The sequence below is a fragment of the Daktulosphaira vitifoliae genome, unplaced genomic scaffold (genome assembly GCF_025091365.1).
Source record: "Daktulosphaira vitifoliae isolate Bord-2020 unplaced genomic scaffold, ASM2509136v1 Scaffold_3, whole genome shotgun sequence".
Classification (NCBI taxonomy): domain Eukaryota; kingdom Metazoa; phylum Arthropoda; class Insecta; order Hemiptera; family Phylloxeridae; genus Daktulosphaira; species Daktulosphaira vitifoliae.
In genome coordinates, this window is record NW_026099574.1 from 27,418,632 (window position 1) to 27,432,058 (window position 13,427).

Genomic DNA, 13,427 nt, shown 5'->3' on the forward strand with positions numbered 1-13,427 from the left:
CATGACAATTACAGAATACTACGTAATAAGTCTTAAATTTATACGTGGATAATAGTGAATAAGTGCATTTATTATCAAATATCCTAACAAGGAATATCCTATAATAATATGATTACAATGATATAATCACACAAATTAATAACTGTTATCACTTTTAACTTGGCTAACCACGAAACACCCGTTGTGGACATACGATAATGTCTATAACTATTGTAATAAAAATTAGAGATAATCATTTCTGTAAATAGTGCGTTAAACGTTATTATTATCCATGGAAAAGAAATCGCGTACTGTTACCAGTAAATAACGTAATAAGTGTTTACTTCCGTAGTTAACATAATATGGACTAACATTTGATACTATAGGAAAATTGCAAAAAAAAAAATTCAGCGCAGTGGTAATGTGGCATAGTTGGATCAAATATAATGATATCTGACAGTGATTAAAATAACTATCATAAAAAACGCTTCGATGCAAATCTGTAGATACTGTTTAATTTTAAAAAATTGATGGATTATTCCAAAACTTACATGATCTCCTATTTCCCTATTTATATCCTGATTACAAGTTTTATGATTTATAAATGTAATATATAAATAAATATATATATATATACAGGGTGGCCCACCACTCACTGACAACTTAAATAACTTTTGATCCAGTTAATATTTAAGGTTGATTTTTTTTTTAAATAATATTTATACGTTAGGTCTATAGCTATATCTCAATAATTAATTTTTTTACATTTTATTAAAAATATTAATTATTTTAAAATTTTAAATAAAATGTAAAAAAAAAATCTAAGATAGCTATTTTGTAGAGTAGAATTTAAGAAAAATTTTAGTAAAAAAATATCTTATTAATATTCAGTAGTAAATATTCTGTAGCGTTTTGAAGTTTGTAAAAATTTGAATTTTCATGTACTATTTTACGGTTATAAACATTGAAATACGTATTGAGAAAAGGACAGAAGAAAACGATATCTTTTCAATATACTTTTGAATGAGAGTGATAAGTAATAATTGCCTTATCTAATTTCTTATCATAGTATTAATGCCATGTTTGTAATGTATACACACTATCATCATATGTATACACAGTAATCATGAAAAGATATCGTTTTCTTAAAAAAAATATAAAATATAATTATTTATTTGTTTATCCATAAATATATTATTTTCGAATTATAATGATAAAAAATGGTTAAACTATTAAAAACAATAAATAGAATATGTGTCATTATTAAAAAAATATATTCTAAATAGTTATGAAATTTAAAAATCTCTAATTAATATCAATAACTGGTTTTCAATACATCTCAATAAACCATAAAAGTATTACTTTCTTTTAAACGAAAGATTAATGAAGTCATTTTGATTCAAAGCTCAACAGAATTAATTAAGAAAAAATTTAATTTCTTAAAAATAATCCAATTTTACTAATTAATAATCTCAAAGCAAGAGGTCGTGGATAAAATTTAATTAAAATTGAAATTTTTTAGAGATTCTTCCATTTACAAGGAACAAGGAAATTTTTTTAAAGCGATATCTTGGATATGTTATCATTTGACATATCGTTGAAAAAAGTCGGTTTAATGAGAGTTGAAAACCAGTGTCCACTCTAACTATTTAATTGCTCGTTACTCAAAAAATTCATAAGACAACTGCAATGCTTATGTATTTATTGACCCATTTAAATTTTTTTCAGTAAAATGTTAAAAAATATCTATTTTGAAGTTTGAAAAAATTTAGAATACAAAACATCGTATTTTAACTTTTTTTTTTTTTATAAAAAGATAAATAATAAAATTATCATATTAACATAGCCTAATAATGTCAATATCGTTAATAAAAAAAAATTACAACAAAATGATTATTAGATCAAAATATATACATATAATGTAGGTATGTTCAATGTTTTAATGTAAGTAAGAATATATGAGAGATGAATGAGTAGAATTATAAAAAAAAATTTATTAAGAAATATTAATTATTGTTTTTATGAGTACTACGAATTTATTTGAATTCCTTAGTGAGTTTTATATTTATCATCCAAAATATTGTGTTATGCATATGAATAAATCGTTCTCTAAACAATACTTATTTATGTAAGATGATGTCAAGAGGTTTTCTATTTTTGGTCATAAAAAGTATCGTTTATAACAAACTCATTTATACTTTATAATAAAGGAGTTCGTTTCCCTATAAAATTTGCCAAGCTTATCTGACACTTAGAATTTTTCGCAAAAAATATTAACATAACAGAGGGATCTATTTATTATACACAACTTAATTGTTCGTAATATAGTAAAAATGTTTACTTAGTTTTAGGAAGCACTTCTGCTTTCACAAGAATTATAATTTTTACATAATTAAACGTATTATGTATTATTATGTATTATTTTTATTAAAACATTTTATTTCAAGATTTAGTAATAAAATAAAAGTTATTTATTAGTTAAAGCTAATTTTATTTTTAAATATTAATTAAAAATAATGAAATTAACTATATTTATGTAATAAAAATTGATCACTTGTGGCTAATTAATTAAGTAAAATTAAAACTATATTAAAAATATTATTAATTTAAAAACTAAAAAATATTAATAATATTAAACTCAAAAGTCACAAAAAATTACTGAAAAGTCGGGGATACGTATTCCGGAAACAATGTTACCATTATCAACGTTAAACACATACTGACACCTTGACTAGAAAAAACTCCTAGTGACCTTATCACCTAGTGACGTTATCACTAAGTAATATTATCACATATTTCCAGTTTACACAAGTTTACTAATGAATTTTTCAGATCCCATTAATTAAATCGTTTTTATTTTTAAATATTTCTATTGCCTCCCTAATATTAAGCTCTTTTAATTATTTATGTTTTTAATTAGTTTTAGATTTTAATGGAGTGATTATGTGTCAATAAATGTTCAGACACTGGAGATTTCTCAACATCTTGATTTTTAATATTTCTTAAGTGCTCCTTAAACCTGACCACTATATTTCTTTTTGTTTACTTAATTAACTATAATTGCCAATAAACAAATTTTACAATATAAAACATAGTTATGTATTTAATCGTCTATGATTAGCTAAATATTTATAATATTAATATGTTATCATCATCAATGCTAAATACATACTGATATCCCTCCAAAAAAATATACGTATGTATGCTTAATGACGTCATCTGATCGATTTTGTCGCCATTTTACACAATTTTTAATAATGAATATTGCAGCGAGACTTATTCATAATTAATTAAAATATTTGGTTTTTACATCATTTTTTTTAAGTATACTTGGGTTTAATATAAGTGAAAAAATTTAAGATAATTAATTAATTAAGTATTTTTTTTATATATAATTTCAACTAGTCTTAAACAACTTCGTTTAAGTATTTTTTGAATTGTAGTTAATGAAATAGAATAAAATATAGTAGAAATGTCGTATATAACAATTTACTTACCTCATCTACCTCCTAATGCTCTTATTCATGTTTGATATTACAATAACTAGTCTACCACAAAATTTTCCAACAATATTTTGACCTATTGAAAAAAATAAAAGGTATTGATTTACAAGGTAAGATAACATTATAATGGTATATTAAAAAATAAGAACACTAGTTAAAAAGAAAGCAACATAATTTAGTATTTCATTTCGTTAATAATTTCTCTATTGATAAATTTACGTTTTTTACAAATATAACTCTTTTAAAAGTGTACTTTAATATATTAATATTATGCTAGCACTTTTAATGTCGACGTTAAAAAGAGACAAAGGCGCATATTTAGTCAAAATATTGGGTGTGCAAAAACTGTTATAAGTTACTAATAATAGTTCAATAAACTTTAACACTCACCATGAATAAAGTGTAAAATCACAAAAAAAAATTGGTGATGCGTCATTATCTATGCGTATATGAATGCAGACCAGAAGTACTTTATATAGTAAAAGATACAATTAAACATATTTTATAAATTAGGAATGCATATAATTATTTTCACGCCAAATAAACTACACTTATACTTAGGTATAGGTTAGAATACATTGCTATGTATTCTAAAGTGATTTATTGAATACTAAAATAGTACAATAAACAAAACTCTTGGCTTGAAAAACATTTTAATTTTAATTTACCCTATGTACAGTATATATTATATACTTGTGCAATTAAATTTTATGTTACACTGAAACCTGCAATGGACTAAGACAAAAGTGTTTTTAAATCATTAAAAAAAAATTAATTGATATTATTATTGTTACGCAAATTTCTTTTATTATAAGGTCAGTTACTCCTTTTACTATAATTTATATCTCATAGTTAATACTAAGTGTAAATCAATGATAAAAGAACATCAATCAGTATTATTCTTTAAATGTACATATTTAAATATACATTTTGCAGTGTACTTTACATTTTTAGTACTAGTGTTTAAATTTCTTAAATACTAATTGTTTACCGTAAAAAAATGATTCAGTTCTATGTAAAGACGTAAAAAAAATAAAATATAATACAAGCATAATATAATTAAAGTTAAAATTTGTGAGAATTACTATTTCTAAATATATACATATTTTTATTAAAGATACGTTTTTAAATTATGTACTTTATGGTAAAATACGCTAGTGTATTTTTATGTATGTACATGAAAATTCTCAACTCTTTCTAGTCTGATTCTCATAATTAATACTTTAAAATAACCCAATTTTAATCTAGTCGATCTTATCAGCAAAGAAAATTTTAGCTTTGATATGAAATCGGATGTAAAAAAAATATTATTAATAGTGATGTTATTTACTATCAGATATTATTTACACTTGTTTTAACTATGACTATGTTACGTTTTTATTTAAATTACCTTACCTTTATTATTATTTATTTATATAAATTTACATACTTAAAATCCAAATACTAATAATAATGAACTTTTATTTTTATTCAACTTGTAATTTTATTTTTATATAATGAACATTAAATAATAATTAACTTAATGTAGAATAACAAATACTAAAATATTAATAAAGTAAAAAAATAGTGTATCTTTCTAATGGAAATTTCTTGTATAAAACCAAAATTAGGATTATGATATGATATTGATGTTTAAAATCTATACAATAAAAACAAATATTTATTGATTCCAAAAGTCCTCAAAACAAATAATAATTTAAAATCTAAAATTAAAATAAACCAATGTGTGATATTTTATTTTTTTAAGATGACCCATAAATTGGTCATCTATTTTTATTTTTTCACTCAATAACAATAATGCAAATAAAATTATCACTCTTTGTCCTTTTTTAAAAGTAATTAAATAATATATAAAATGAATTTATTTAAAAAAATTAAACATAAAAATATTAGACTCATATACTTTTAAACTGTTATATTTTTATCTTAAAAAAAAATAAAAAATGAAAAAATATTTAAAAATTCTCAATGCAATTTAATAATTTTGAAAGAAAATTAATTTTGATCAGTTTTATTTAAAAGTCAGCTTATTTCTAACATTTCGAATATTTCATCAACTTAATAATATCAACTTCAATTACCAACATGCACTTTTATATTTCACAATATATTGGATGAAAATGTCACGTTTGAGATCTATTTTTTTTTTTGCAATAAAAAAAAATAACTTTCCCAAAACAAATATTGACGTTTTGTGCGTGAATAACTTTGGTTACCGGTTGAAAAAATATCATCAGTCATATCAAATCGACATATTTTTCAACTACTTTTTTATTTGATTTTATTTTTACACAATTTTATTACAAATAGTGATTTAATATCTTTATTGCAAATTTATAACACAAAATCAACCAAAAAATATAGACCTAAAGAAAGTAATTATTTTCATGTTTAGAGCAATATATTTTGGTAAAAAATTCGGTAGTGAAATTGTATAGAACAAACAGCTTAATAAACTTAAATATTTTACTAAACAATCTAACTACTTTGGTGACTCAATGATAAATTTTTAATATTGGACAAATACAGTATATTAAGAACACTTATAATAATTCATAATAATGATATTTAATGAATTTTATAAACATAATTTTCGTTATACTTTCAAACTACCGACTGAAATTCTTGCTGTTAAGGGTAACAACAATGTTGCTGTATACAATAGAAATTATGAAAATTTTAAACCGGCGCTATGTATAGGCATATTTGCTACATCAGTGTATATCCCAAATACGTTTGCCTACACATGCATCGATAAAAAATTATCCAACTAATGAATATTGAAAATTAGAAATATTTATGTAAATTATAGAACATAAAATTAATCATTAAAATTTTAGAAATAAATGTTTCTAATTTTATAGTTATTCTCAGTTACAAAACTTGCTATATTTATATTAAATATAGCAAGTTTATTTATTATTAAGTAATTTTATTAAAATATAATTGCTTATACTAAATAAGGTCGAAATTTCAAATTAAGTTTTTCTTGACATTTTTTGCAGTAATGACAAGCTTTATTCCATCATCCATAACAACAGACATCACTGGCCCATCATTTTTACTAGAACCTCCAGGGAAGTTTGAATTTTCCAACACAACTGGCGCGTGGATTGACTGCACTGCGGCAGGACATCCAGCTCCACACGTCCGATGGTTAACAGCGGATGGGAACCCGTTGACAGATATTCCAAGTTTAAGACAAGACTTATCAAACGGCACACTTGCTTTATTGCCGTTTTCACCTGCAATGTACAGACAAGACGTTCATAACACCGTATACCGTTGTTTAGCAACAAATGAAGTCGGTGCTATTGTCAGTAGAGATATTCACGTTAGAGCGGGTAAATAAATGTAGAATTTTAAAGTATTAAAATTTAGAAATTTATGCATATTACATATATTAATAATAAGTTATTTTATTTTAATTTCTGACTATATATTTCGAAGAGCTTAAATTATCATTTTGAAAAATACATAGGCCTTTTTGCAAATGAATACGTAATGATTTTTAATTTTATAATCAAGTTATTAACAGTTTTGAAAATAAAAGGGATATTTTTAGATGGATTTCATCAAATAATAAATACATAGATATAAATATCGTCACTATTGTGTTTTTATGCTTATCTTTAAGTTGAAACTATGAATTATAGTGAATGTAACCATAATTTTTTTTCAAGAGAGATTTTTTTTTTTGAAAAATTACCTAAGATAACCTTGATAAACCAAAAAAATATAGGTCAAAAATGTATAATTCAAATTACTTCCATTTTGAAAGTTGAATATTCTCTAATTACATCATTGGTTGCACATTGACTAAGAAAACTTTAATAATTAAATTAACCAAATTACACTTGTATAATACACCAAAGCTACAACATCAATAATATAAACTAGAATAGAACTAATAAAAAATATATAATTAAGTTTAATCTCTTCTAAACTACAATTGTATCTTAATTTTAACTGAATGTAGTTTTTTATGCAAAGTTAATAAATAGAAAATTAAACTTAAATTTTTAAATTAAATAAATTCATATGGCTTAATTTTATTTGACTCGTTTATTACATGTGGAACAAACTAGTTCTACTGACAGTAGCTGTTGGACTTTATTTTAGAAAAAAATATTTCATGAGAAAAAATTTTAGTATTTTGTGATAGTAAGCAACATTATTACCGAGGAAATAATTTAAAAGTACTAAGGTGCTATTATGTGTTATTTCTAAAAGAAAATTAATTTGATTTAAATTAATTAATTGACATAAAATAATCTGTAAATTTTATAATTTTCGTTAACGAAAACATTTTAAATTATTTTTTGTATAATGATTGTCTTTTTTTATCAATTAGATAAATTAATACATATTTTATATTTTTTTCTTTGTAGGTTTATGACCCTATCATGTAAAAAATCAGTGATAAAATGGTGTAGTTTCAATATTTCAAGACATTTGGATTATATTTCAAATAATAATCTTATAAATTACATAATACAATGATAAAATTTATTATGAACTGTGCAGACTGAGGTTTTGTCTAATTCTCAGATTGAATTTCTTTGGTATTTCTCAAATTGAATATAATACTTTACTTTATTTAATATACAAATACGACAAACGTACCTATTTATAAATTAAATTAAAAATTAATTAATTAATTTTGAGTTTATTTTCAATAGCCTTTAATTTTCTATATATTAATACGTGCCGATGAGTGCAATATTTTTCTTCGGCTTTTATTCAACGTTTGATTGGAATTAAATAACACTCTCAGCGCATTATTTTATTAATTAGATATTTGATTTAGTTGCCTACATATCATTGTTTACTCAAGTAATAATGTAGTACACAATACAAATGAAACAAATTAAAAAACTTATATTAAGCATAACTATCTAATACTTAACCATATTAATTAAACTGAAATAAAAAAATACTATTTTTTTTTTATAGTTGTTGCTCAAGATTATAATTTAGAAGTACGGGTAGTAAATGGTGGATCAGCCAAAGGATGTACAGCAGTTTTGGAATGTATAGCTCCAACGTTCATGAAAGACTTGGTCAAAGTCGTGTCGTGGTTACAAGAACCTGGCTTTTACATTTATCCGTCGTTACAAGGAGGTTAAAAGAATCTCAATCGAAATAATTAATAATTATATGAAAACATACATTGCACTTACTTAATAAGCTTTACTTGTGTCATAAAAATGTCTAATATTTCTAATGCTCTACTAGAAGTTTAAAACCACACAGGTTTATTAAACGAGATGAGAGTCTAACAATTATAAACAAGTGATAGCAAATAAACGTAAATGTTTAAAAATTCCATCCAATAAACAATAGATTGCAAAAAATATTAAATCATATTAAATATGTATATATATACGATGTCCCGCGATGTTTTGACTAATTCACATAAAAAAGTACACGAGTGTACACCAACCAATCTCGTGGGACATTCTGTGTATGTATATATTTTTGTTCAATAATGATGTACTCATCTAATTCATGTCAAGTTTAAAACTTCTAAAAATTAAAAAATTAAATGATTATAAGGAAAAAATTATTTTTATACTTTTTTATAGATGGAAAATACCACGCAATGCACACAGGGGAACTTCTTGTGCACAATTTGGAATTTAGTGATCAATTTTCATCGTATACATGTCAAATGGTACACATGCTTACGAGGAAATTAACTACTAGTACACCAGCTAACATAGCCGTACATGGTGAGTATTTAGTAAAAGAGTCAACGCAAATGGAATATGTCATGGTCTGGTAAGTAATTCTTACGGGGGTAGTAAATTAAGGATGAAAAAAAGGATATAAACTTGATGAGAATCCATCTGACGGCTAAACGTAAACCTTCGGTTACTGTAATTATTATTACTACGTGACCCGAAAACCAAAATAATAACATTGTAACCCTTTCCTGAAAATTTGTGAAACCCGTCACTAGTAACCATGGAGATCTCTAGATTATACGGTTGGATAGGCACACAAAAGCGCTAGGCGTCCCGACACCGACTAACGTCACCACCTCTGTGGTTGATAATGATAAAAATGAATTTTTAGATACGTCTTACTTCTAAAAAATCTCAATCGTATTAACACGACTTTTTTATGCCAACCAAGTATTTGCAAAATCTTCAAAGTACTAACGTATTATTTTAATTTACAGAAGCTGCTGGTAACGAAATAGTTGAGATAGTATCACCCAAAAATTCTATTAGGGTAGCTCAAGGCGAAGAAGCTGTGCTGACTTGTATCACCATCGGCTGCCCTCATCCTCACTTTAAATGGTATCGAATATCAGATACATTAGAACCAGAACTTTTAGAAACCGGTTTGGGCCTTAGAGTACTCGGCCAAGTACTAGCGATTGAAGCGGTTAGGTCAGAAGATGCAGGAAATTATCGCTGTGTGGCTTCAAACGAAGCTGGGGAAACTAAAGCAGATACAGGATTGGACGTAAAAGTACCTCTTAGGACTCAAGTGAGTAACTTGATGCTACCGTGGTTAAATTAAATAAGTTATTAAAACTATAAATAAGTTAAATTATTACTATTTTGGTTAATAATACTAATATTTTCAATCATATAAAATTATTTACTTGTTATTAAAAAGAAAAAGTTGTTTAAATAGTTGATGTAGTTAATTCGTTGCGTTTAAACGCATACGTACACAAATATACTTTTATATAGGACTATACATTTATATAAATTTACATTATGTTAAATATTTTAATAATATCACGTCCTTAACATAATAATAAAATAATTAAATGCAAATAAATCTCAAGTTATCCAAAAAATGAGTCCATAAACTTATTAACTATTACTTCTAAATGACGTTACATATTATTCAATATTGATATTTCAACCATCTAATTCATAGTGAGTGATCTAACCAGAATTTTTTAAATGGAGAAGAGTCTATTAAAAAAAAAAATAGTGACTTTTTTTTAATATTTTTTACATAAAATTTAGATTTATTTAGATATTATAGGAGAGCTTAACTATTATACATTCTGGATACGTCACTATTCATAGTTATACTAACAATCATAACTTTTATAGTTAAAATCAGCATTTGAACACTATTAGAAGAATGATATTGATACGACTACTAAACCATCAAGGGTGTATTTCTAGGTTATAAGGCATAAACTTCTTCCCAAACTTATGAGGCTTCTAAATATTTGACCAAAAATGTAACTTTTAGAAGAATTTACAAAAAGTTGTAAAATTATTGAAAATTTTCTGATTCTCTCGAAAATATTTCTTATTACGTGCCAATAAACCAATTTTTTTTCTAAAAGTGTAATTTCAATTGTATTTTTAGTAAAAATTAGGTACTTCCTAGTATAATTTGATTTAAAATAAAAGCTGTGGATTTTACAATATTTAAATAATCAAAACTAATGATAATTGAATAGCTACGAAATTTTTTTAAATAAAAGATTTAAATATCAAAGTAAAATAAAAATGTCACCTAGTTATGAGTTACTTAATTGCAAATATTTATACAATTATTCAGAAGAAAATCCCTTAAAAAAAAAATAATAATACTTAAATTTTGGTTCGATGTTAAAGAGTAATAAAATCCTAGTTACACAACTGGTTACAATTAAGTAAAGGAAATAATCATTTGAATCAACGATTCGATTGATCTCAATTACTGAAGTTATTTTATTCATTTATGCAGACAAAATAAGGAATTTATCCATTGATCGTGACGATGATTTAAGGGAAAAGAATGAAGAGTGTACAAAAGCAATTTAGAGGGGTACGAGGTGTCAGCAAATATAAACAAGACCAACAATATTAGGTCCCTTTTACGGTCATTTAACTTCCGGCCGGTAAGTGGGGAATGTGTTAAACTGACATCCGAAGTTAATTACGTTTGAAATTCGGACGATCCTTTAGGTCGAAACAAGGAGATCGGCCGCTCATGGTCACGCCACTAGGTAACCATAGTTACTAGCTTTTTGTATTTCAGTTATTCGAATGGAAATATTATCCACAAGCGAGTGTGGCAATAATTCCGAATCTGTTAGAATACATTAAACGCCTGTATACGGTCATTGCGGCATTATATAGTGATAATAATAGAAGTGAATGGTTCAAAGGATTTACCGAGTAATACAGTTGAATGCTTCACCTTCGCTGTTCTCAATGTTCAGCAGTATTAAAATTTTACTATACTTCATCCCTTTCAAGTTATCTTTATAGGACATTTGAGAGAATGAGTAATAACTAGAGCACTTCAGTGGTCACCTTTGAACTCATTTGCTTGTTTATATTTATCTTTACCTCACTGTAATTCGCTGTAATTTAAATACTGAACTTTATTATTATTACGTGTATTATTATATTTAAAGAAATAATAATAATAAACAATACCATTTACTTATAAAACTTAATTATTACAATTAACTATAGAATTGTCGTTTCTTCTATAAAATACCTCTGTCTCTATAATTTGAAGTTAGGACAAATTTTAATGTAGCCTTCTTTTTAATTTAAAAATAAATATAAAATACTTTCCTTAGAAGAGGTTAGATTTTCACATAAAATACCATTACAATAAATTGTTAATTATTATAATAATCCTACTACATAATGATGGCAAAAAATGTTATAGGATTATTTTTGAAAAGTATTTGATAATATATTCTTTATTATTAATTTCTGAGTTACTATTAAATCATTTAAAATATTCTTAAACATTATATCTATTGAAATTATATTTTCTATTCTAAAATATATTTTAGAGGAATAATTTGACAAAAGCCGAATTTTGGACCCAGATGTGTAATTTTTTTTTTCTGTTAACTTTTTGTTACAGTCTAAAAACTTTTTAGAAACTCACTTTTAAAAAATAATCACTTTAAGCTATTTAAAAACTAAACTATTAGATTTTTAAACTTAAAGAACAAAATTAAAACCTTTCAAAAAAAATGTATTTAACATCTTAATTTTTATTTTTATATTAGCTAGAATGCTGAATCATTTAATAAATAATATGTATTAATCAATTAATACACCTAAATAAATACTCTATAATATTAACCAAAATTAATTGTTAGATTGATTTTAAGTCTATCATTTATTTTACAAAAACTTAATTTAAACAGCTTAGGTTATAGAACTACTAATTATACTCTATCGCTAGTGACAAAACATATTCTATTATTACGAACAATATTTTTATTTCAAAAAAAGATTTATTCTATAAAATTATTAAAATAAAATTTTTTTTTTTATAAAACTTATATTTTTATTTGTATCTTTTATTTAAAAAGGCTAATATCTACAATAATACTAATAGAAAATTCTACTTTCAAATAATTACTGTAGAAAAACTAGTATGTTGGTAATGTCATCTTAGTCAAAATATTAAAATATTCTCATTCTACTATAGAAAACTTAAATCATGGTTCTAACATACTTAGGAATTCTATATTAATTATTTGAAAAAAAAAATGTTTTACATTCTTGTAGATAGGTCCTTTTTTATCCAAAGTACAAATTTATTTATAACTTATGAAATTCCAACTATATTTTTGTACACTGATTAGAAGTATTAATTCTGATTTAGTTTACTTAATTAAAAAAAAATTATTACTTCTTAAGGGTTAACGATAAATAAAATAGAAACAGCCACATTTATTTTTAACTGTCATTTTACGAATTCAAAATTAGTGGATTTGTTATGATTTAAACATGTCCTACGATTTAAGTTTGCTAAAACCGTACAAATTACCAATCCAACCAACACTTTCAAGTTTAATTAAAATGTTATTATATATCTCGACGTTTAATGACTGCTGATGGTGATTATTGTATTTATGTTATTTCTACTTGGACTAATATCGATCTTTTAGGTTTTTCTCGTTTTTTTATAATACAATACAATATTTTTCTCTATTTTCTT

At 24.2% G+C, this 13,427-nt stretch overlaps 1 protein-coding gene across 5 annotated transcripts in view; it reads left to right on the plus strand.

Moving 5' to 3' along the window:
• Positions 1 to 13,427, plus strand: part of LOC126903303 (cell adhesion molecule Dscam2) — a 64,886-nt gene that overhangs the window by 29,392 nt on the left and 22,067 nt on the right. For all 5 annotated transcript variants that reach the window (XM_050681431.1, XM_050681432.1, XM_050681430.1 and 2 more), the window contains exons 2-5: positions 6,488 to 6,826; positions 8,439 to 8,606; positions 9,071 to 9,217; positions 9,670 to 9,983. In XM_050681431.1, the coding sequence (XP_050537388.1) occupies positions 6,488 to 6,826; positions 8,439 to 8,606; positions 9,071 to 9,217; positions 9,670 to 9,983 (968 nt within the window). The remainder of the gene's footprint in view (positions 1 to 6,487; positions 6,827 to 8,438; positions 8,607 to 9,070; positions 9,218 to 9,669; positions 9,984 to 13,427) is intronic.